Source organism: Phalacrocorax aristotelis, chromosome 3, assembly GCF_949628215.1.
Source record: "Phalacrocorax aristotelis chromosome 3, bGulAri2.1, whole genome shotgun sequence".
In the NCBI taxonomy this organism is placed as follows: domain Eukaryota; kingdom Metazoa; phylum Chordata; class Aves; order Suliformes; family Phalacrocoracidae; genus Phalacrocorax; species Phalacrocorax aristotelis.
Window position 1 is genome coordinate 74455710 of NC_134278.1, and position 25411 is coordinate 74481120.

The following is a 25411-nucleotide window of genomic DNA, read 5'->3' on the forward strand; positions in this document are numbered from 1 at the left end:
AAAGTTTCATGAAATCATTTTCACCCATTAAGGTTTTTTTGCATAGCAGCAAACAGCAGTAGGCACTGAGATTGCAGCGTGAGTACCTTCAGTTAGTGGTAACTTCCTGAACACATACTTTCATAATTTCACCATTTCCAACCTACAACACTTTTCCAAGTTTGACTAAATGGTTTTTAAACATCTAAAGATGTTTCAGATAGTAAGGCATTGTCAGTTTATAGTATCTTCTGTAAGGGGCAGAAAGAAATCACAGCTTTGTTTCACTTCCAAACACACACACACTTTTTTGGCATAAGTGAAGTGAAATTACAGCTATTTGATCTTTGTGGAAAGGAAATAGTAAATATATTCTTCTTAAGCACTGATTTCAATAGTCTCTTGCTCTTTAAACCACAAAATGTTCTAATATGTTCATCTCATCATCAGTTATTTACAACAAAGATTACTGGCAACTATCATACATGCTATATTTTAAAGACTCCATCCTTTCAAACGCCTTCCCTTCTTCAAAAGCAGCCTGTGTTAAAAGATTTCCTGCTCAACATCCTTCTAGAACTTTGCTTTGTGATACCTTTACAATTTTTCATAAACAAACTATTTTATTTTATAAAGTAAAAACAGTCAGCTTCATAAAAGCACTCAGCCTATAATTTTTATGTTAACTGTTTCAACATTCAGGAATTCTGGCAGGTATTGTGTAATACTAACATATTAAAGCTGATTACTCCTAAACTCTTTATCTTCATCATTAGGGTACATTTGTAAAACGCTTATATTCAAGTACATAAAAAATTTACCACTTGGTCACAAACAAAACATCCTTCACTTACCACTTACGATCATTGTACATTCTATTAATTCTATCCCATTCCGCATTCAACTGGGTTAGTGCATCTCCTATTTGTATCGCCTCAGGTCCAGAAGCTTCTAATATAACATCAGGCTGCTTCTCGTGTATGACTGCGATTTGATCCCCAAGTTTATCCAAAATATCTTTAATGTTCTGCAAGCACAGTAATGACATAAGCCGTTAGCAAAGTCAACACCAGCAAGAAATAAACACTAAAAGGACAGACCAAAGAGTAATCCCTTCAAAACACTATTCCAAAAAAAAATCAGCATCAGCAGTTTACAGATTAAATCAGTTATAGTAACTGAACAGGCCATCACACCTTTTTAAGCATGTGCCCTTCTCAGGTTTTTATGAAGGGGATTAAATATTTCATACATCCAATCTGTTCGTGAGTTAAAGGGGCACGCCATACTTCTCAAAACAGCAGTACCTTCATTATTAAACAAATCTGCCCCTGTGTCATGAAGACACTGTACGTATTTCTTCAGGTAAAAAAAAGGGCCACAAAACGTGACTTTGTTATGCTTCACGTAACCTCCCAGATCCACCGAACTGCAAAAGCAGTTTTAGATTCAAATGACAAAGTTAAAGCCATCTATCTCAAATATCAATGAACTACGATGTGAAAATACCTTTAAACCTTTAAAGATGCTGTTGTAAGACTGCCTTGGTATTCAGAGGACAAACAGCCCACGCAAACAGTAGAATTTACTTATCTTTTTGAATTTAAAAGAGTAACACTTCTAAAAATTCTATACTCTGCTATTTGCTTCTTCTGAAAAAGAACTTTAGAATATACCAAGACTTGAAAATCAGATGAAAGACCTGCACCAAAATGAAGTATTTTAAGCCCATCTTAACATAAACACTCCTAATTGCTCTTAAGGGAACACAGAAGCACAGTAAACAGGGACAAGAGAACCTCATCAACAAAAGAAGAGTCACCCACTTGTCAAAGGTTGGCATCATTCCCCTATGCGCTTTTGAAAACTATGCCAAAACACAAATATGAAAAATGAAAGCATGTCCACAGCATAAAGAAAAGCAGGTTGGAAAAGTGGACTGAAATTCTGAAAAGCTTTTAAAGGACCTGTATAACAGCTGCAGAAACAGCTGATCTAGTTCTAGGTGAGAGGCAAAGCCTGACTACTTCAAATGTAGGGGCACATGGACCCACTATTCTTCCCAGCTCACAGACATACATCTACACTGCACCACACCATGTGCAATTCCCAGCTCCAATGGATATTTTCTGTGGGAACCTCTATATCACGCTCCTTTGCATGCTCAAAACTAACTAGGACTCAGACTTCTACATACTTAACTCACATTTGACAGCAGGACTCAATAGTTTCAAACATACTTTCTTCACCCCCTTTTGGAGAAGGTTAAATCCTTAACTACTTCCTCATCAGTAATCCCACAGGCAAATCCTCTGCCTGGCAAGGAGAAGTGGGAGCTTAAAATTAACAAAGCATCAATATGTGCTCAATCAGAACAGGTACCATTGTATTGTGACCTCATATATAGCTTCATACAAAAGTTAAGAATCTCCCCTTCTCCCTCTTCCCATGGGAACAACTGTTTTCACGACACAGAACAGCAGCTGTATTAAGGAGACTAAGCAGGTCTGGAATGAAAACAACAGTTTCTCCAACAAAAGTAGTCAAACCCTTCTCCCCAGAACTTGCACCCAGCTTCCACACTGCTCCACTTCGTATGCAGATTCTGCATAGAAGAAAAACTAGCCACCAACTGCCTCATTATTTAATTTTCAGTGCATATTGATCCATCATATACTGAGCACAAATACAAATACAGCTACACAGTCACTAAGGTGGTCTTTTTTTCTTCTGCTATTCCCTTCTCCCATTCTTCCCCCTGAATATAATACTTAGGCATACAGTACCTTCAGTGCATCTTCCTGCATTGAAAAATCCTCATAGATGCCAGTATTTAGCTCTGGTGCATTCAGCAGCAGTTCAACATCAGCCATGGCCAGCAAGACTTTGTTGATTTCAACCAAGTATTCAGCTGAAAAAGGCAAGCTCCTTACTCCTGTGGCAAAGTGGCCTTTTAACCTCTGCTGGACAGGGATTGCCTAAAAACATGAAAGTTCATTTTGTATTTCAAAGAACAGGCAATTTTATGAAAAAAAAACCTAAATCATTAGACTATACTCCAAATAAGTACTTTCCTACATTAAAAGACAAACCAAAGGCGTTTCTAGCGAAGTTACATAAATTCAGAAAGCTCTAAGTACTACAGAGAACTGTTTCTATATATATATAAAAAAAGTTAGAAAACAGTAGATATCACAATGACCCTGTATTATTCCTTATTAAAACTCTGGGGAGTGGGAGGGGCACTGCTGTTTCTCTCACTTTGATCCTTACCATTTCCAGAAATTACACTTCTTGATCAAGTCTGTATCTAGCTGTGATTATAACCCACTGCCTGATTCCTTCATCATCAAGGACTCCCAGAAGTTACCAATTTACTTAAGCAGACTTTTTTTCCTCTCCACATTCTTTTCAATAAACATCCCCACCCACATTTCCCAACCATTCTTTTAAAATTAATTAGTGCTCCAGCAGGACCACAATATGCTTTTTGCAGCAATAAGAGGCACCAACTGCTCAAGAGCTTGGCAATTGTTATCTGCTCTGGCTGTAAGACCAGACTAACTAGCCAAGTACCATATTAGCAGATAAGAAAACAGGATCAGTAATCTAATGCAGCTTGTTCTTGGATTATAAAGGATGGCCTGAACCTAAAGCATTAGAAAGCCAGCTGCAAGAAACTATACTCTGCCATGCCTGGCAAAAGTAGCAGAGGCAGGTGAAGTGGAGACTCTGAAGACTGAAAGCAGTTTTTTCCTGAAAAGGTTTCTTGTCCAACAGGATTCCATTACCATCTCTGAAGACAGACCTGTTCTTTAAAATCAGCAATGAAAAAGTAAACCCACCTCCAAATACTGAAGAATTCAAGCAACTTCTAAGCCATCATCCTGTACTCAGTGAATTGGAGTCAAGCAAGACAGACACTTGACTGTATGATTTACTAATAGCTGAGGATACACTTAAGAGTGAAGAATAAATGTGTTTGCAGCAATTTCAGCCAGTGAATTTTACTTTGCAATTAGTCTGGGCTGGATGCAGACATGGAAATCGCTAGCACAGCAGACAACCAGGAAAATATTAAACCCCACTAACAAAGTTGTTTGCAACCACCTATCTGTATCTTCTTCCCCTACACATTTCTAAGAATTTCAAATATGCCACTCAAATTAACTGGTATCTAACATATGCAGCATGTGTAGTTTAAAAGAAAAAAGGTCTGCAGTGGAAAGGTATGTTCACATATTCATTCAGGATTTCTTCTCATGCACTGAATGCTCCCAAGGATTTGGGGTTTTTTTGCTGGTTTGGGGTTTTTTGTTTTGTTTTTTAAAGTAGACAGTCATCCCTGTATAGAAACCAGGGGTGCACTTGTACTTCTACAAGACCTTTACCACCAAACATGGTATGCTTTCAGTCATTCATTGCACACTGAAGAAATAGGAAGTACAGGCACATAAGCACAACTTGAGTCGACTGAAAACAAGTATTACAGACAAGCATCATAAAATACTCGGCATTGCTTTTGATTCAGTTACAGAAGAGCAAGCAAACACCGCAGTAAAAACCATAAACTCTTCCACATGCTTCAGTTACAAATCCGGCATCTTGGTCCCTGATGCTCCTCAAACACGTTTGCTTGAGGCGCTGTGTATATTTTGCCAGCTTCCATTGCTGAAATTTGGAGCAAAAGCCCAAGGCTGAGTCAATGGCACGATTTCCTGTGGAAGGAGAGGCCCCAGCTCCACAGAAATCAGGCAAAGCTTGTACCACTCAAAGTATCTTTTCCCCAGCAATGTGGAATAAGCCTGGGTTTGAACACCAGGATGCCTGCTGCAGCACTGCCACCTGCAACATCTTCACAAGGTGTTTTCTCTCTGTCATGGTTTAGCCCCAGTCAGAAACTAAGCACCACCCAGCCACTCACTCACTCTCCCCACAACAGTGGGATGGGGGAGAGACTTGGAAGAGCAGAAGTAAAGAAACTCATGGGTTGAAATAAGAGCAGTTTAATAAAGTAATAATAATAGAACATCAATAATAAAATATTATTCTCATTATTGTTATTAATTCTAATTATAATATATTACAACAACAAAAGAGGCAAAACCAGAGGGGAGGGGGTGTGGAGAATAATAATTTTAAAAAAAGAAAACAGGAAACACCAAGTGATGCAGCTCCTCACCGCACACCGACCAACAGTCACCATGTGCCCCCAAGCGGCAATTGCTCCCACCACAGGCCAACTCCCTCCAGTTAATACACGAGGCATGACATCCTATGACCTCGAATATCCCCCGACCAGCCCAGCTCAGCTGTCCCGGCTGCACCCCCTACCTCCCGCACCCAGGGCACAGTGAGCTGGAAAAGTTCTTGACCAGGACAAGCACCACGTGGCAACACTTAGCAATGACTAAAACATCAGTGTGCCGTTGACACCATTCCCACACTAAATCCAAAAACACACCACACCAGCTACAGCAAAGAGAACTAACTCCATCCCAGCCAAAACCATGACACTCTCCGTCATCCCGCAAGTCCCATTCTCACACAGGCAACAGCCCAGAACCTGGGCTTCACTCAAATGAACAGGTCACTGGACTGCATTATCTTCACACACATTGCTTTATCTCCCATTAGAAAAAACTTGCACAAGATCTAAAACAGCATCTGTCGGCATACAGCAAAGTTGTTTTGCACTGACATATACTGAAACTTTCTCTTCCCCAGTAGCACAGTCCTGGGCCAGGTTGCTGCTCTTCTGCAAAGCAGTGAATTCCTCCTCGTGCCATTCCTGCAGAGCACACCTCGTTAATAATCTCCTCCAGCTGCCTCCCATCACAGAGATGATGCTTCCTGCTTTCACAACCCTCCTTCTTAAAGGTGAACATATGTAAGTGTTATAAACACATTAGTGCTCTACTACAGCCGAGTTTTAATTGTTCAGCTGTTCTCCACCTTGCATTGCAGACTGGCTGCTTCTACAATGCAGCATAAAGCACTGAAAAAAAATTGTAAAAGTGTGACATAGCTGTCTCACACAAATCAAACACCTAAATGTCACAAAAGCTGATTTTGTTTTTGGTTTTTTTTTTTAATTAAATTGAAAAAAACATGCAAGAAAACTCTTTTCTTAAGCACCCACAAAAAGTTAATCAAAGGTTATTTAGGAGGAGATCTGACTGGATGACTTAACTCTTTTCTACCTTAAACATGCTCTGTCACCACTGAAATTATTAAATTTGGTCTCTTTAAATACTAGGGAAAAAATGTAGGACTAAAGAAAAAGGTGAATACTCATACTAGTGTACATCGTATAAATAAGGCCTCTCAATGACAGCTGATAAAAATCATTTCAATTCAGTTGTCAAATAAAATTGTTTCCTCCTATACTTAGAGCCTACTTTGACCTGCAATACAGAATTGGGTTTCAGATTTTCTTCCCTTTTCCCCTTTTACAAATAAATATATTCTGAAACAAAATCTACCAAAGATTCAACTCAAGGAGATACTCTGACCTGCTTCCAAGTGGATTTTTGGAAAATACTGCCCAAGGAATTGACATAACATTAATTCCACTTGCTTGCTTAACTACATAAACATTTTAGCCAGAAGTGTTTACCCAGTCTAATCTCAGATCACCACGTATTACTTACCATCTTTGCAAATAAATACTCTTTTGATTAGAAATGGTCACTTTTTAGCCATTCCTTGCCCCTTCTCTCTCACAATCAAAATATTTCATAGCCGATTTTCTAAGGAAAGGCTTTCCAAAGCTAAAATCTCATGACCATTTTATTCGTTCTGGGTTGATTAATGTGGTCGGTAAGTAACATATTTGTGGGCAATGTAGTTATCGGTTCATATTTAAGTAATGCAGAACCTTCCCTATCAAAGCAAAATAGGCAAGTGTGCTTTCTTCATTACAGGACTAATACTTCAAAAGCCTTTAAGATGGTGTCTGTTTCAGTTTATACGAAAAACTGCACTGTGCCTACAACAGCAAATTCACTTACCATATGCAAAATTATCGTTTTCACTTCAAAACAGTTTTCTAAAACCTTGGAGAATCTCTCAGGAAGTTTAGTCAACTAATTACCTCTGCAATTTAAGGTTTAATTTTTCTTCTCCCTCATTCCGAGCCAAGTCAGAATAGAGCAATTTAAATGAATACTAAAGCAAGGTTAGAAAAGAAGGAACTCAAGGAGATACAAACTTCTAACGCAGGCTTTTCTAGCTAGCGGATTTGTGGCAAAACAAGGGTTATTCAGAAGTACCTGCTATGCAGAAGGGTTACCAATATTTTAGAGACACTTAACTCCATAATCCCTAGAAGCACACATGATGAGAAATATTTATGATCCAGATACTTCCAGCAAATCAATACACAGATATATATGACCTTCAAGCACTAAAGTCTTCTCATCCACACTCACTTACAAAAAACATAAATAATGTGTTATGTAAGACCTTAATTGGAGCCTACTCCCCAGCTTGGCAGCTGAAATCTTTCTTTCCCTCCCTTTTTATTCATTTCAAGCACTAGTTTCTCATCCTCTGGTCACTGCACCTTCCTTACATCAAGGTGAGGGGTTGAGCCAGCCGCACACCAGTGTGTCAAGAATTCCTTCAGTGCTTCTCAATCCTGAGAAGAGATGAACAAAAAGCACTGCTATTTGCTACTGGGTAGTCTGCGGGCCTTAGGGTTTCCCTTCCCCCACCTTCATCAGACATCCCTACTGACTAAAGGGGGAAGAACGTTCAAGCACAGGATAGAGAGTAAAAATTGGGGAGGGGCAGTTTCTGTTACAGAATTTTATCATTAGGGTGCTCCTGGTGCTGAGGGTAAGTCAAGTCTACTGGCTCGAAGAAAATTCTGGAACGACTGTGTTAATCTAAAATCATGATGGTGGAGATATTTTTGAACACTTTCTCCCTTCAGAAATGAATGTTCCATACCATTTCTGGTATTCAAGATCAATTAGTAAAGCAGGTGAGAGAACAAGCCATATGAGTAAAATAAGGTCACCTGAGACAGGCTGGTTTACAACTCAAATATCAGAAGGCTAGAGGCACAGGAACATGAAGAAAAAGCAGCAGCTTCCAAGTTTCTCAGCAATCATGAAAACTGCTGTGGTCTCTTCCTGAAAGCCTAGCTGACTCAGCCAGACTAGAAGCCACATCTGGAATATAATGATATTTTTACTCAATTTAACTGAGCAAACACTTCTCCATCAGTAGACTATTGTAACTGCTCTGGTAATCCGTATTTACATGCTATCCTGCATTCAGCAGCCAGATACCAAGATGCAGTAATCCAGGAATGGATGCAGCAGCACCACGGATTAGCTGCAGTATACCCCTAAAGAAAAGGACTTTATAGGAGGCAAAGGATCTTGCTTAGAGAACATTAGGCAGCCTGCAGTGAGATGAGCAGTGACAAGGAAGACCAGCCTGTGGCATAACTGGACTGCTCCCATTAGCAAAGAACCATCGAGGTGCACCTTTTTCCCCTTTTCAATATGGTAATTGATTCACACAAAGCAGCTGATGGTCAAACAGAAAAACTAAATCATATTGTATTACTTCAAATGTGTATGGATCCCCATTTCCTTGGAACAAATTCCCTGGCATCAGTCAGGCCCCAAGGAGCTTGTGTGCAAGTACCATGGTACACCAGCAGTGACTGCTGGAGACCCAGCAGAGCAGTCAGATGTCAGACAGTTAAACAGACCCTGGGGTCGTCTTTGCTGCCCAGCTCTGCGCGGGAGGATTAGAATTTCGAAAACTCTCTCTAAAAAGAAGCATATTTGAAAGGCTTACATTCATAGCTGATACTGAAAAGCCTGCGTGATCAAGGAGAACAGACCACCTGCCATAGGTCTACAGCTATCACTGGCAGCTGAAGCCTCACAGCACTACAGCTGTGAATGAAGAGCACCGTTTTATGATTTTGTGGTGTGAGCCTCACAGGGAACCAGAGGAACCAGAGCATTTTACCCCTGCCTCCAAGTTAATTGGAGCTGGGTTAAAAAGTTACAGAGCACTGAAAAAGAGATTGATTGGTTTTAATTATGAAGCTTCATACGCAGAAACTGAGAAGTACTTGACAGATTGCCTAGCCCCCAGCCTGGTCCAAGAAATTACTTACTGCTTCACGAGGTTCCTCACGTTAATATTTTAGGCAATAGCAGTAATTACCATGCAGCCAAAGTGTTTTGAAGGATGAAAAGGAGAAATAAATTTAGAAAACAAACACCAAAAAACCCACAAAACCACCAAACCACAACAAAACTTAAAAACCCAAAAACACAAAACCACACACAAAAATGAAAGAACAACCAAAAGTCAAATCACACCACTGAAAGTATCTGTACCCTCAACAATTAAGACATACAGCTTTCTGGGCAGTAAATTTTATCAGACCCTGACATCCTATTAAATGAGTTGTGAAATTGTTTGTCAAGACCTGCACACACACATTTTCACACAACCTCTCATCAGAAATACTTTAAACTTTGTCGTTTTTATTAATCATCATTGTATACAGTAATATCAATCACATGATGGTAGTTATCACTCCCTAAGCACTTGAGGCAGTGAAAGGCAGCATCCAAGTAGTTACAATATCCTGACCACAGGATGCAGAGGCACTGAGTTGAAGCCTCAAACGAGGCTTTTATCATACCTGCACCAACCAGACACTGAATCAGGCTGTTTGAGCCAGGGTATCAAAAAGAACTAAGCATAATCCCCATGAGCAACACTGGCAAGAGAAACGGTCCTGATTCAACCACACTGCCCAGATCACACTCAGAGACTTGGGCCTGACAGCTGGGGTATTTTGGGCCTATGACAACTATGCGAAAATCCCAACCAGAATATGCAGATAATTTCCTACTGAAAAATTAATGCTGTCATTCTGAAAATGCTTCTTACGAAGAAGGTATCAAAAGCACAGCTATAGAACCCTAATACATGAATCTCTAAAGCTCATACTGTTCACTCTGTTTGCTCTAAGAAAAAAGTCTCATTTACCTGTAGTTTTTGTTCATCCTCCACACCTTGCAGCCCTGACAGACGGTGCTCAGCCTCATCCAGCCACTTCATTAGACTGTCATGTTCCTTCTTATACTGGGAAAACACTGGAGAGAGTTCTACCACCTGCCTCCTTTGAAATGACCTGCACTCCTACAAGCCAGTGTATTAGGAAAATATGGTTTAAGAAGAGGGAAGTAGCGAACAGAATAATCTTATTTGTTTGAAAAACAAAAATACTTGAGGGATTCATTTGAGGAAACAATTTCCAAAACATGCAATAGTAGCCCCTTTTTTTTGTACATACCTGTATTCTATTTATCTACACAATCATGTAATCAAAGCCAGCCTGAGGGTCTTACCCTACCGTTGAGCTTCACCCCACCCACTCTATGATTCAAACAGGTGAGCTAAAAGGAGTTTAAGACTATAGATTGCCTTTGTTCTACACAAAAGCATTTGTAATATGACACGTGTATGAAAGCACCACAACATACTACAGTCCACAATTGCTGATAACACCCTCTATAGCAAGCAGAAAGAATTCAGGACCAGACTCACATTCACACAAACTTCTTCAGCTGAGAGCTCAATGAACATGTTTGTGTATGTGTCTATGTAGTCACTCTTCACACAGCCTGGTGGTGGAGACAAACCTCTGCTGGAGGGCCAGCAAAGACAAGTGAAGCAAATGCCCAACTCTCTGCACCCATCTGTGTTGATACATATAGGGTGGCCCTCTGTGAAGCTACGAAAAGGACTTTAAAACTCAAAGCCACTTCCCCAAAGCTTTGGAGTGACAACACACCTGTTTTGGAATTGCAATGATTCAGAGAGTCAGACTGTGTGTACACCCATTAAACTCTTCCCCAGACAGTCTTATACAGTAAGAAAAGTCATAACTGGGTTGTAAGTGGGATACCAAAGGGAGGACTGCATAAATGAGCTTTAACTATAGTAACTGTCATAATCGTACCTGAACACTGTTGTACTTTTTCTGCAGAAGCAACAGCTGTATGCGGATCTTCTCTCTCTTATGTTCCTCCATAGGATGCTGTAACAACTGCCCTCCTCTCTGTAAGACTTCTTCAATCTGAGCTCTTTCCTGATCCAGCTAAAATTACACAAGTCTGTATTACCTATAGAAAGCTCTGCTATGGTTTCCAATTTATTACCTGCTCAGATATTAACAGTAAGGGTAACAAACTGTGGCTTTATTATCCAAATGTGAGCCAAACTCAAGCAGAGATTCTCCTCCACAAAGACCAAATCCTAAAATCAAACTTGGTCATTCCATAAACTTCATAAAGAGATGTCCTGCAGGAAGCTCACTCAATGAGCCAGCAGTAGGCAGCCCCAGCAAGAGGGTGCTACAACTTCAGCTCCCTTCTATTCTAAACATTCCTTAACAGTAATAAGCTCAGAGCAGAACAGCAAGAAAACAAAAACATAATAAATATAAAAACAGCACAAAGAGAAGGATATGTTCTGTAGCAATAGGTCCTTCCATAGAGGCATTTTTGAAAGTGTTTTCTGTAGTATGCAAGCCATTTTCCATAGACTTATACTCAGCTTTCCAGCTCAGTTTATAATATTTCAAGTGCTTAAAAGGAAGGCAGATAGGGTGGCCTGGCCAGACTTTACCCAATGTTGTAGCCAACTTTTGTGGATAAGATGCAAACGTAAGTATGACAGTTTTATACAGGAGAATAGCAGAGCCCAGATAAGAATCTACAAAAAGATAAATTTTGTTCCAAGGTCTTACTTGGACTAGCTATGAGCCATATTATCACCTCATCCCGCAAGCATCCACAGACTTAACCTATACACTGTGATTCACTATATCATACAAATCTAAATTTAAAATTAAAAAAGTATCTACTCAATGCAATAGAGGCAGAAAATTGCCAAATACATAGTAAGAGTCTCGGCTGCATTAACTAATCATTTCAACACAGGTTCAAATGGTTAGATATGTAGAAAGAAAAAAATTTTGCACCTTATTACTTTTACAGGAAAGATTCCTTATAAACAGCTACTTTGGGTAGAAGAGAGAAGATAAATGAAAATCAAAGTTCACTACCTGAATTACATAAAACCATGAGTGATTCTGGGATTCTATGGTGAAAACACAGAGTGATGTATGACCAATTACTCTCAGTGTACCAGCCAAGAGGCAGCAGCTATGGGAAAAGTATGGGAAAATTGTGTAGTGCTTCCAACAACCTAGTAGTTCCCTCCATTTTCTACTCCTGTCTTAAGAAGATTTTCTCAGAATAATTCCCCCTCAAAGTCTGGAGGAATGGACAAAATAGAAAGGGAGTTAGCCAGTTATTTAATTCTTCCATTGCTTACAAACCTTTTCATCTTCCCCACTCAACTCTAGATGCTTTTCCACAACTTTTAACATATTTTGTATATCACACTCAAACTTTTCCAGGTCTGGAAAAGCTACTCTGACTTCGCGGGGGTCTGACACGACAGGAAGTCGTTCTTGTCCAACAAGCATCTGCAAAGCAAAATAAAACTTTGTTCAAGCTGAAAATTTAGTCTGAGGTGTCACACACAGTTTAATGTTTTAAACCAGTTCTCCTTAAATAGGCATACCAGTTTGTAGGACCATCAAATATCAGCATTAAAAAAGCTGCAAGAGTTGTTTGATCTAACACAGAGTTAGCTTGGACACAGTGCTGATAGGTGTTACCAAGCTTCTACCTTCAAACTTCAATCTGAGCATTTTGGTCTCAAAACAAACAAAAACCTCCAGTCACATCAGCTTATATTCTTCTGCAGTTCATGTAAATACGTACTGCAATATGTACATTTTCCTGAATCTTTATACACAGTCATGTCTAAGTTTTCCTTTGCAACTCAAGTCATCACCTGCTACTCAGGTAAAAAAAAGCAGTTGGCCTAAACTCAGCTTGTCCATTTTTTTACACATAAATATCTACACTTAAGAGACTCAAAAGCAGGGAAGTGCTGTTCTAACAAAGTTCTGTCCCCTAAAGCTATTTGCCATCGACCCTCCCCCAGCACGTTTTGGGGCTTGCTCATCCTCACCTTGGCACTTTTGATGTGCTGAGAGACCTTCTCAAAGTTACGGTTCAGTTCTGCCAGTTTGGGTTCAACAAGCTCACGGCATGACACCCCCCGACCATTCATTAGGATGATAGCCTGATCACGCACATTATCCACTCGAAGACTAACATCATCTAATTCACATGTTAAGCGCTAGTAAGGGAAAGAAAATGCAAATGGTTAGCCTAGGGAAAAAATATTTTAAAAACCCAAACAACAACGAAAAAAACTCAGGCAGCAAACCTGACTACTTCATTTAGAAGCCAGAAGCGGTTACCTGACAGCAACATTTCCTACCTTCACAGTCTCCTCCTTTTTGCTTGCTGGCTTTTTCTCAATCTCATCCAGCAAGGCTTCAGCCTGATACAACCAAGTACTTATGTGGGCAACATTTTCATCAAATATTTCCAGCTGGCTCTGATGATTCTGAAAAAAGATGAGAAAAATGTAACCATGTGAGAAACTTAACATACCAAACACACACACACACACAAAACCCCAACACAAAAACCAAAAATACTGACACAAAACAACACACACTAAAATGACCCCTGCCAAAGCCACCATTATGAGTAAAACGGAGATCAATGGAACCAAGTCTTATGGGTACACCTCGGAAAGGAACACTGAAAATTAGATTGTACCTTTCACCTTTGATAAGTATTTACAAGAACAGTTTTTGTTCTAGACCCTTCGATATTATTGTTCCTAATTCATAGAAACAGAAATAGCTGAGGTGGTTTGTCTGGCTAAATACAGACAGACAATGTGTTACAACATTACAGACAGACCACAGCATCCCAGTTGACTAAAAAAACCCAAAGATTTTTTCAATTATCACTAGCAGATACAACAGTATGCATTGCATGCTGGGTTTTTGTTTTGTTTTTTGGGGGGATGGGGGTGGGGGATGGGGGTGGTTTGTTTTGTTTCGTTTTTAATTGAAAGGGGATTACACCAAAACCTACGAATTATAATAGTCAAGTTTTGATATTTTACTAATTACATCAAAATATTTCTTCCTCTTAAGAAAAGTCACCACACTGTACACATATTAGGTCTGCTTTCATATGTAGTCAGAAATTGTAACATTAGGTGCCACAGACAGAAACAACACATTCTGTGTGACACAACAAAGCTATCACATTGAGAGAAGTACTATCCTGCTTAAGCACTGAGCTTCTTCGCCAGAAAAAGGGTAGCTAAGCTTTGATCTTTTAGGCTAACAAAACAAAGGGAGGGGAAGAAAGAGAGAGAAGGCCTATACTGCTCTCCATATCAACATCAAGAAAGTTATATCTTCACCTAGTGAAAGAAAAATTTAACCTAACCAAGTCTGCACAAAAGACAATACTTACCACCAGACATGAACATAACGCAGAAGCAGTGGATCATCCTTACAGCATTTACAAATAAGGGTAAGCTACCTGACTACTCCTAAAATGGGCATCACTGGATTATTAAACAAACAGTATGACCTGCAACAGGCACTGGACAGGATGCACAGGATCACCATCTAGGTATACACAGAAGTTTCCATAGTGTCAGCCCGTATCAGGGACTTCTGAATGCGGATTGTCATAACTAGCTGAACAACACAGAAATACCTTAACTATCTGAAAACAGTCTGATACTAGCACCAGTTGTAGACTGTTTAACGTCCATTTAGCAAAACTTGCAGCTTTAGGCTGTAGAATACATTTAGTCTTCCATTTATGCAGCCAAACAGGCACTATTGGCCTCAACCTTGTGTTGGCATTCTCTTAAACACTTGCAGTTATGGGCTGTCCTAAAGAGCAATGGGCTGACAGAAGGTCCCAAGTGCTTTGCTGAACACCACTAGGAAGCTATCAGTTGGCCATTAAACAGCCATCATCTGGGTCTGGAGGAAATCTATTGACACAGAATACTCTGTTGATGCTGGAGCTGGCACAGAGGTTTCTTTCAGGCTGACTGAAGAGCAGCACAGACAGCAGCCTCATGGAGGTAACTCCTTGTGTCTTCTACTTATATAAATAAATTCATGAGCTTATAGAAAATTACATAGAAAACACAAGCTCTAACTTCTGGGCTCTAGTTAACCTGTTATGAAACAAACAATACGTCCATAAATTGGAGGGGTTTTCACCTCATTTTAATTTGGCAGAACCAGCTACTACCAGTTAGTGAGTAAACCCGCTAGCAGTTTCATGAATGCTTGTATGCCCTGTAACCCCCTCAGTCTATGTGCAATGGTAGATGCTCCCTTTCAGGATAGTTTTGAAAGTTACTTCTATGCACTAGGGTAGCAAGAATTGTATTAAGAGCTAAATAACAAATGGACACAAAAGGCTAGCACTATTGGTGCAGCAGAAGAGAAAGTGATAAAACATTAACCAGGAAGAGGTACAATGAGATAAATTTTAAATAAGGACAAAAGATTAAAAATTTTATGTGATGATATAAGGGGTGGGGTGGGACAGGAAAGAAAAAGGGATTAAAACAGATGCATGAAAGATGTTCACTGAGCATATGCTGGATTTTCTATAGAAAAGAGGAATTATACCACAAAGTCTAGGGAGAGTAAGAACCCAGAAGAGTCCTAGCACCGAAGCCAGTAGAAAGGCAAAAGAAAAGAAAAGTTTAACAGTTTTATTCTCTACAGCTAGGCAGGTCATTCCCACTAGGTCAAGTTAACTGCCTGGGATATTTACAGTTTCATCACTCTCATATCCAGATTCTGCATCTTCATCTCCTACCCACTGAGCAAAAGCCACTACCACCATGCACATGGCACCAATGCCCGTCAGAGCACCTAAAACACTTGCAAAACACTTTCCAACCTTCCTCATTGTATATAACCCCATGACTCACCTCTCCATCTACAGAGTAACCAGATACCTATTCTACATTCCTTTCAGTCCACTGAGGCACCGTGGAAGCTTCACATCACAGCAAAGTGAGACAAGTAGAAACTGCAACTGCTCCAAGGGTGCGGAGGGAGAGCCACCCTGAACATGTGCAACTTACCAACAAGGTGTCACACCAGTCCTCAGTCCAGGTTCGAACTCTGCTCCAGCCAGCATTAAGGACACACAGCTTCTCCTCCAGGGAAGTCTCGCTCCCTTCCACCAGAGCCTGGAGTGCAGTGCAGCTTTCTGTGATGCTCTTCAGGTCAGCTTTCCTCCTCTCCAGCTCTCTCAGCACATTCTGAAACAAGATGAGCCCTTAACACAGCACATTTCTCCCAGTGACAAAGGAGTCAGATTTTTAACCTCCACAGGAAATAAATATTATCATAGATGATCTTCACTTGAAAACAAAAAAAAATCAAACCAAGTAGAATCACCTTCCATTTATACTCATTCTCTGCAGATAGCGATCTCTCTTTTGAGAGCGCGCGCGCGCAAGAGCACAATGTAAGTGCCCTGAATAACTTAGCTTGAGACCTTTCTGTTTTGTGGTTTTATGGTATCTTCACAGTTCCTTTTTGTTATGTAGGTAAAGGAAACGCATCACATCACATTATAGGTCCAATTTTAAAAGGTTCTTTTCTGTACTGTCAAGCACCACAGAGAACTCAATTTTCAAGAGACACTTTGGATTTATACGTATCTTTTCCTGTTAAAAGTACTTTTACAGTTGGTAACAATGAGAAGAGTGGCAGGTCAAGGCTGACTTTTTTTGAGAACCCCCACCACTCCTTACTCTATATGTTCAATTCACTTGCTACACATTACAGAAGCCCTATTGTTATATTACTTACATGTAGATACGTAAATGTGTATCTTTAGCTCTAATATTTTCTCCAAGTCATCTCAGATTTTAAATAGGGATTTTTTTAATCTTAAAAAAAATCACCTGCTTTGAAGGAATGTACACTGACATACAAATTAAGTAATATACTGATATTCAAGAGATGATATATGGTTCCCATGTGGAAAACAGCACCTCTTGCCATAGAAGATCACTGATTATTATTGATAACACCTGGCTATTTAAGAAAGCTCTTTGATGTCAGCGTACAGTGTGTAGAAGAATGCAGTTAATCACAACTATTGTCTGGAGCTCCTTGAACATCTTATCTGTGAAATAAATAACTTGTTATTTTATCACAACTCATTATCTTAAAGACAGAAACAAACACTCAAGTTACATTTTAAAATTGCTGCTAGAAAATCTTAAGACAGGAAAGACAACTGTGCATGCAAAGGGCTTGTCCTCCTGGTGGTGCAGCTTATGTGTTCATGAACTATTTGCATCGCTTACAAATAGGTAGTAAGTATGCTTCAATAAGTATTTACAAGCTTGTTTGGAAAGAAATCTTAGGGATTCTGCCACAGCAGAAGTGTAGTGCTAATAATTGCTAATCCCAAGTGAAATGGGTGAGAACAGGTTGTAATTAGATGGTTTTGTAAGCTTTCAAATTGTAAGATTGTACACAGACCTATTCCAAAAGTAAAAAGTGACAAAACTGGAAATATCAGTAATGCTGAACTGTATCAACTAGCACTTACTGCTCACTGCAACTATCACATATACAAGTTTCTACAGTGTCAGATACTTTGCTTCAGAATAATTATAGTACATTCACCTGCTTCCATGAAAAGTTCTAATTTACAGGTGAAAGAAAATAACTAATTACAGGAGCTTTTTTGTAAAGTCACAATTTTGAAGACAAAGCTGTTTCAATAAATAGTTACAAACTCAAATTTTCATTCAAAATGTCAATTAACTTTCAATTCGCTCTGGTAGTAAAATATGTGACCCAGCCCAAAATTATATTTGCTGATATTTAAGAGTATTATACTTATGAACTGTGTTAGAGATACAGTAAGTCACTGAAATACCTATCAATACTAAATATGTAGTAATATCTTTAATATTTCACTGGCCATTTAAGTTTGGGGCAAGATGCCAGAGATGAAACAGATCAGACTCAGTAAAGTGACTGAATGTGATCTACTGAATCTACTAAAACTTCATGATGCAGGAGATTTAGGAGCAAGGTACAGGGATTTAAATTCACAGCCACTTCTACATAGTATTATTATAATGTTAAAAATTTATTCTACAGGTATTTAGAGCGTGCTTACTTTGGCCCAGGCAATTTCTGAATCTAGATCAGAAAGCAAGCTCTCTGAAGTGGACTTCTGCACAAGCTCAGCCTCAGTGGTAGCTAGCCACTCTGACAAAGAAGCAGCCTCTTTCTTCATTTTGCGTGCCAGCTGGGACGCTCTTTCGAGGTCTTGTTTTCCTTCTGTCACCTTCAAAAAAAAAAAAAAGAACAAAATTAGATTTTAAAGACAGCAGAACCAGAAGTGCTAGCCAGCTAAAATCCACCCGAATATAAAAAAATCCTTCCATCTTAAGACTGTCTTACATTAGGGAAGGAACCTGAAAAGAAAAATAATTTATAAACACCTGCATCATATTATACAAAGCGGAATATGTAAAACTAGAATAATTTAAATTAAAATACATTTAAAGGAGACAAAGAAACCTGCATACCAACTTATTTATAGCTAGTAATCACCAAATTGATGTTTAAACTTTATTATGAACCTTTAACTGAAACTCAAGGGGATACAGAATTCAGTCAGTCACACAGGTAAAATTCAGTTCCTTCTTGTATTTTGATAGACCTGCAAGCAGGAAGCTGTAAAGAAAAATTTCACTGAAAATCTAATCTGCCCTTGAAAACATCTCAGAGAAGTGAATATGAAATCTGATGTTTGCTGCAGTATAATCAGTTCTGTGCCACGCTGGCTACACAATTAGTCTGCTCAAACCTTACAGACTTGAGAGTAAACCCAACCATAGCAGTCAGAATCAATTGACATTTCGAAAAATTGCCCTCTGTCTTCAGCTTAGCATTTGCATGTATTTATTCAAAATAATGCGATCTCTGAAGATCTAAAAAATAAATTCAGACAAAATCGTAACATTATACTGCAAATAACTCTGCCTTTCTATCCTTTCCCAATTTCTTTTCTATATGCTAGCTGAATTATACACGCACAGATTCCACTAGAATCCACACGTTCATGAACAATCTCCACTTTACAACAATGTTTCCTAGGGTCCATTTCAAGATATTCCAGCAGTGTAATCTGGCCACTTATCTACAGCTTCATTCACAGAGCACTGAAGAGGGATGAGTCTGCTTGGAATTCTGTCTTAATTTAGGTAGGAAGAGAATCCCCTGCCCCCTAAGGGTTTAAACATATTTAAACACTTCACTTTGATAAGCAACTATTCAATTACTAAGAAAATTACTCAAATCAATATTTAAAGCAGTTCATGGGAAATGCAAGTTCGCCTGCATTTTCTGTTTCATACTGAGAGCAACCCTTTAGCTGAATTATGATTAGAAGCTATCATGACACCTCCTAAAAGAATTTACATGGACTCAAGCTTCTCATAAGACAATCTGACAGTAAATTATCTTGCAGGCTGGTTTACAGACAAGAGAAGGTACAGCAGTGCTCCAAGACTTAAACAAATAACAGGCCAGCTTTGCTGGAATGCTGAAAGCTCTGTGAACCTTCCTTTCTTAGAGGCTACCTCCCCCCTTCGGGACACTCTTGCACACCTACAGGATTGTTATGTGTAATCTTTAATTTCTCAGCTGATTGCTCCTGGATGTAGCAACTCGCCTACACAGTATCAGCTTCAGAATCAAAATTAAAACAGCATCTGACACCAAAACAATAAAGAAGGGAATTTATACGCAGAGGTTCATATGTGCATTTGTTTCTTACCTGTGCCCCCAAGTCATTATAAAGAAATTTCAATGCTGTCAGTTGTTCATCCATCCCTTTAGGATTATCTGTCTGTTGTTTCTGTACAATCTGCCTTCCTGTCTTGATGACAGTTTCAACCTCCAATTTCACCTCACTGAGGGTCTTATAGAGTTTCTAAAAACACAAATATGTATATTGGTGATCAGTTTCTAGTCCAGGTTTTCAGGCTTTGCTTCATTTGGGGACCTGACCATCAGATTGCACTTAAACTCTAAGCTATGGATCAAGATCAATGTCTGCCAAGAAGATATCAAACTCCCACCGCTCAATATTTTATTCTGTATTGTGATCTGTACTTGATCTTATGTGCAGAATGTGTTTTGTTCAAATACGAAGAACAAAGCAAACTCACCCCTGGAGTGATGCTTCTCCATAACACAGGGTGAGCCAGGGAAGGGAGTTTATAAAAACTCAGCTGGTTCCACCACATCTGTGATCAACAATCCACTACTTTTATGACCACATTCTCACCCAGAAGAATTAGAGGTTTTTAGTTATCAGTTGTTCCATTGGCATTTTGCAGAGTTCTAGCAGTTCCATCAGGACTTTAGGCAAGAAGAATCACACCCCCAAGCATGAGTTAAGAACACTGCATACTTACCATGCACCTGTCCAGGTGAGCTTGGATTACATCTGGGTCAGTATCTTTCACATCCAAGACATGAAGTTCTGCTTTTACACCATCCAACACCCGCTTGCAATCCAACATGCGCTGCTCAAAATTGGCTGGTTTCTGGAAAAGCTGATATTTCGTAGATACTTCACGGAGTTTTCTCTATTTTAATGAATTTTACATTATTAAAATATGTATATTAAACATACCATGTACATTAAAATATACATGTTAAAAGATTGTTTTCAATTAATATCTGCACTTCAAAAATAAACATTTAAAGCATCTCCCCCGCAGATTCTAACCCACCTCATGCCACCACAACTCAGTATACATGGCAACACTATTTGCTGAGCCAAATTCTATCACCTATTCCTAATCTCCATAGGTGCAAGACAGCTATAATCTGTATCGTACACTTTCAAAATACCTATTCTACTAAAATAGAGACTATCTGACTTTCAGCATTTATCCCACGATACTTATGAAATTTGAAATTCTGTATTCAATTCATCTAGTGTTGCTTGCTTCCTAATGAAAGCATGTGAAAGGATATACTGTTTCCTTCTGGGGTTCAGTTGACTGCACCAAACGATTTACAGGCTGACAACAGCAGTATGTATTTCAAAACCAGAAGCTCTTCACATCGAAATTCTTAGTGCAACTCTCATTTTTACCTGCAAAGCATCCAGCTGAGTTCCACCACGGGGAGACCTGCATTCAGGAGAAGCAGGAGGGAAAGAGCGAGCACTTTTCTTGAGCTCCTCTAAGGTGGATTCATGAGCTGCAATCTCAGCTTGAATTTTCTGCCACATCATAGAAAGAGGAAAACAATATGTTAAAAAATTGCTTACAGAGAGGGGAAGAGGAACTTGCTTACTACCTACTACCCACCAAAAGTAAATCCAGTCTGTAAGAGTTAAACACTACCAGGTTTATTTTAAATATTCTGGCTCTGCTGATAGCTTGCTAAATTGAAAGCCGTTAAGATTGTTATCCAATACAACCGTCTGAAAACAGGAAAACAATACAAATCACTGAAGATATCACCTAGTACGTCAGCACACGACTGAAGTGAAGCCTTCATGAATTACTAAGTCTAGGCTGAGCACTATCATGAGATATTTCAAAATGTTTCGTAGTGAAAAGCTATACTGGAATACCTGGGCCTCCTGGGGCATCTGAAAGGCATCTACTCTATCAGTCAGGTAAGATGTCAGCTGTCTATCCAGCTCCACTAAGTTTTCCTGCAAGACCTGCAACATGTGGTCGGTTTCTCGCATGGTCTGAAGCTGCTGTTCCAAGGCAATCTGACGGCTTACTGCCTGAGTGGGACAGAAAGGTAAGACAAGATGGAGCGGTAATTCAATATGAATTATATCAACATTCCTCAAAGTGGGGGAGACACCCAAAAAAATCCTAGGCCAGGAGGACTGTCTAAAAGGAGCAAAAGCAAGCCCTAGAAGGCAGAAGTTTTTCTGCAGCCTGCTGCAATTCATACCAGTAACTGATAAACAGTGGCATAGGAGGAGAGTTCTGCTGCTAGATATACAGGATAGTGAGAACAGGTTTCCTATCACTGCAGGAAGAAAGTATTCTGTTAAAAACCTACCGTTTCAAAAACCAGCTATGCAATGGGAATCACGACTTTATAATACACTAGAGATCAATATTGTTTGATGTGTAAACTTGCACATTTTCTTTCAAAACAATAAACTCTGTCTTCCTGTTACTGTGTGAAAACAAAGGTTCACAGTTCCTTCCCTCTATTGTGTCCCCCTTCAAACAGCAAAACTTTTAAGTTCATCTGAAATGTCACTGCTTGCATAGGAACACAAATTCCCCACTCTAAACACACACACAGACCAGTGGGTGCATATATACACACACATAGATGTGGAAAGTTGTCAACAGCCCAGTCTGTCAGCCCTGCAGCTGCCAAAGCAGATAGTTTTTATATGGCAATAAAGTACTATTGTAACAGGAAAAACAACAGTGAATGCTAACTTAAATGACAGCATGTAGCCCCCAGCTGAGGGCACTGCATTCATGTTTCTCATTGTAATGAGGATGAACTGAAATTCCCTCTATGACTGCACTTTGGCAGTGACAGAAAAAACACTCCCATCCTACAATTTGGCAGGGGCCTGTATTACCAGGATACAGAACACAAGTTACAGATTTATGCAACCTGAAATACAGCTAAGTCTTCCTCTACTTACTAAATCTAGAAAATATTAGACCGAAGTACGAGAAAAGGAAGGGGACAACATAATAGATGGGGAATGAGAAAAATGTTTTCCTTCTGTTCCTCATTTCAGTGTAACTTCTTTCTAGCTATTTGAAAGAGTGAAAATGTCACTTATTCCTCATTTCCAGTTAGGGAGCAGCTCACCAGTATTTACAGCATTAGAAAGGGAATATTAGCCTCAGTTACTGAGCTGTCCCCCTTGAGATTGGAATTGCCTTTTTGTCAAAGGTACCTGGAAAAATACCGGGGGTCCCTACAGTGCAAGGGTGTGCAAGCATGCAAAACAAAACCTGACTCAAGTCAGGAAAAAAAGCATCTTGCTCTTAGGGCATTATTCCAAATTGAAAACAGCTGACAACATTGTCAAGGTTTTTCCTCCTTTCCTGTATTGCAACCCTGCATCTATGAATTCAGCTAACAGGAATAATTTCAGACCACTGAGCTGAAAAACTCAGTCCACTTCAACCTTGCCCCCAAATTCTTACCAAGTGACTCAGTTCCTCATAGCGGGCATTGAAAGCCTCCAATTTTTCACTGATGATATCATCAAGAATCCCTCCGTCGATTAGCGTCTGCCCAAGTTCCCGAATCTGGGTTCGATTATCAGCTGGATGACGCAGGACTGATTCCAGGGACTAATTAGCAGAGAAAGTTTTAAAGGTCAAGACACTGAATATTAGTGCATTTTCAGAGGTGGAAATCTGGCTGCATACACAGAAGCTTCACACTTCAAATGGCTTGAGAGTGCTCTAAAAGCATGAATTAGTTATGGCTTAATCCACAATGGCACAAGACAAATACAGTGGCCGTTTTGCTTTGAATAATTAAACTTCACAGCACTTCTTCCCTATTCACATAATTTCATAGTATAGTGCTGGAAAGAATTAATCAATTTACAGAGACAGGAGAGAGCATACAATTTTATCATGGTACCAAGTACCGCACAATCACATATAGCACAATTCAGCTTTTGGTGGAGGATCTTACAAATACCCATTCCAGATTCAGAGTAATATATTAATTTAACCTGGAGAATCAGAATATTCAACACATTTCAGTATTCTATTGAAGTATAGAATTTATGCGTTTTTTTTAAACACAGCTGTCTGAAAATTTACCAATCTGATAGAATGACTACCATACCTCAAGAGCATCATTGACAGCACCCAACTTATCAGGCAGATTTTCTGTCATTTGCACCCTTTCTTCCAGATTGTTTAGCCAAGCTGTTTCTAAATCAAGATACTGAAGCAGCTCAATCCAACAGGACCACACCTCCTAGGAGCAACAGAAAAAACATAGATTAGCCTAAAATGCCAGGCATAGCTCATATACCCTATGAACAGCTTAGAGAAATTATATTCAAGACATTCACCTAAAATGGACAAGTAGAAAAAATTCAAAAACATGCCATGGCACAGTAAGTTCTAGACAGAAAAACCTGCAATTATAGCAGCAAGATAAAAAGAAATACGCAAAATACACACCGAAGTTTCTAAACTTACACTAAAATTATCACTGACATCCAGATTCTTATAACTGTTTTGAAATGTTACAAAATGCATCCACCCCTCTTGAAAGGTAGGGCATACACGACCTACCCCAAACTATAATCCAAGTCACATAATTGCCATTGTATTTCAACCTTTAATCTCTGAGAAGTTTCTTTGTGTCATTTTAGAAGATCCACGGATGGGTAACAGAGCTGTGAGACAAGGTCATGTATTTGCACAAGTGTTGATTACAATACAGATTATAAAAGGAAACTCAAATTGCATCTCATGGACTCCAAAGATGTCATCTCAAGGGAAAGTAATCTTGGAAAGGAGCAAAATGCATTTAAGATGAAACTACTGGATTCAGTGACAAAACTGGACACTTTCAGTGTCCTTCTCCGTTCCTCTTGTGCCACCTGCCTCCGTTTTACTAAGCTGAGAGCTATCATTCTTACCTCCAAAGTGTGGCATTTCCCCCGGATCCGATTGCACAGTAGCTGGTAGTTCTCCAGCACAACGTTCAGCTCGGTTGCCAGGTCCTGACCGCTAGACGGCACTTTGGCAGCCAACATCTTGATGTTGTCTTTGAGAATCTTCACCCGCACCTCCTTCTGCAACACATCTTCCTTCGCTCTCTGCCCAAAGAAATGTGTTACACAATCAGCCCTCAATTGCCATACGATCAGTTATTCACAACTCAAACCAAACATCAGCAGTTGAACATCAGAAGTGCTGCTGCCGAAGTATTCCTGGGACTGAGCACAACAAAACATGGCATTAATTTACTAACAATCTGAATTCCATGCAGGTGTTGAAAAATCATATTCTATTAAATATGGACATATTTACCATTTATGGCTTCTTCATTAAAAATCCATTACTCAAAGCAAAAAATATTAAGTGCAGTGCTATTTACATGATAACATACAGGTATGAAAAAGAGAAATGAACCAGAAAAAAAAAAAAGAGGTTTGCTAAAAACAAGCATATCGCAGAGAAAAAGGTTGGGTGAATGTACAGAAGTTATGAGTCTCAGAGCTCAGTAACTATCTCCCAAACCTATAGAGAATAGATGATGTAGTTACCCGGGACATGTGCAACTACGAAGTTGGGACCTCTCCCACAGCTGTTGGATATGCTAGAGGAACATGCAAAAGGGAGAACCAGAAGA

At 39.4% G+C, this 25411-nt stretch overlaps 1 protein-coding gene across 6 annotated transcripts in view; it reads right to left on the bottom strand.

The window, feature by feature from the left end:
- Positions 1 to 25411, bottom strand: part of UTRN (utrophin) — a 390409-nt gene that overhangs the window by 247891 nt on the left and 117107 nt on the right. For 5 of the 6 annotated variants that reach the window (XM_075088021.1, XM_075088020.1, XM_075088018.1 and 2 more), the window contains 16 exons: positions 24696 to 24875; positions 23888 to 24022; positions 23230 to 23379; positions 21657 to 21818; positions 21171 to 21299; positions 20482 to 20655; positions 19839 to 19994; positions 18171 to 18341; positions 16105 to 16284; positions 13393 to 13521; positions 13078 to 13248; positions 12374 to 12523; positions 10991 to 11128; positions 10015 to 10167; positions 2766 to 2957; positions 834 to 1006 (listed from right to left, as the gene is read on the bottom strand). In XM_075088021.1, the coding sequence (XP_074944122.1) occupies positions 834 to 1006; positions 2766 to 2957; positions 10015 to 10167; positions 10991 to 11128; positions 12374 to 12523; positions 13078 to 13248; positions 13393 to 13521; positions 16105 to 16284; positions 18171 to 18341; positions 19839 to 19994; positions 20482 to 20655; positions 21171 to 21299; positions 21657 to 21818; positions 23230 to 23379; positions 23888 to 24022; positions 24696 to 24875 (2543 nt within the window). The remainder of the gene's footprint in view (positions 1 to 833; positions 1007 to 2765; positions 2958 to 10014; positions 10168 to 10990; positions 11129 to 12373; positions 12524 to 13077; positions 13249 to 13392; positions 13522 to 16104; positions 16285 to 18170; positions 18342 to 19838; positions 19995 to 20481; positions 20656 to 21170; positions 21300 to 21656; positions 21819 to 23229; positions 23380 to 23887; positions 24023 to 24695; positions 24876 to 25411) is intronic. The other variant, XM_075088019.1, reaches the window with a different exon arrangement.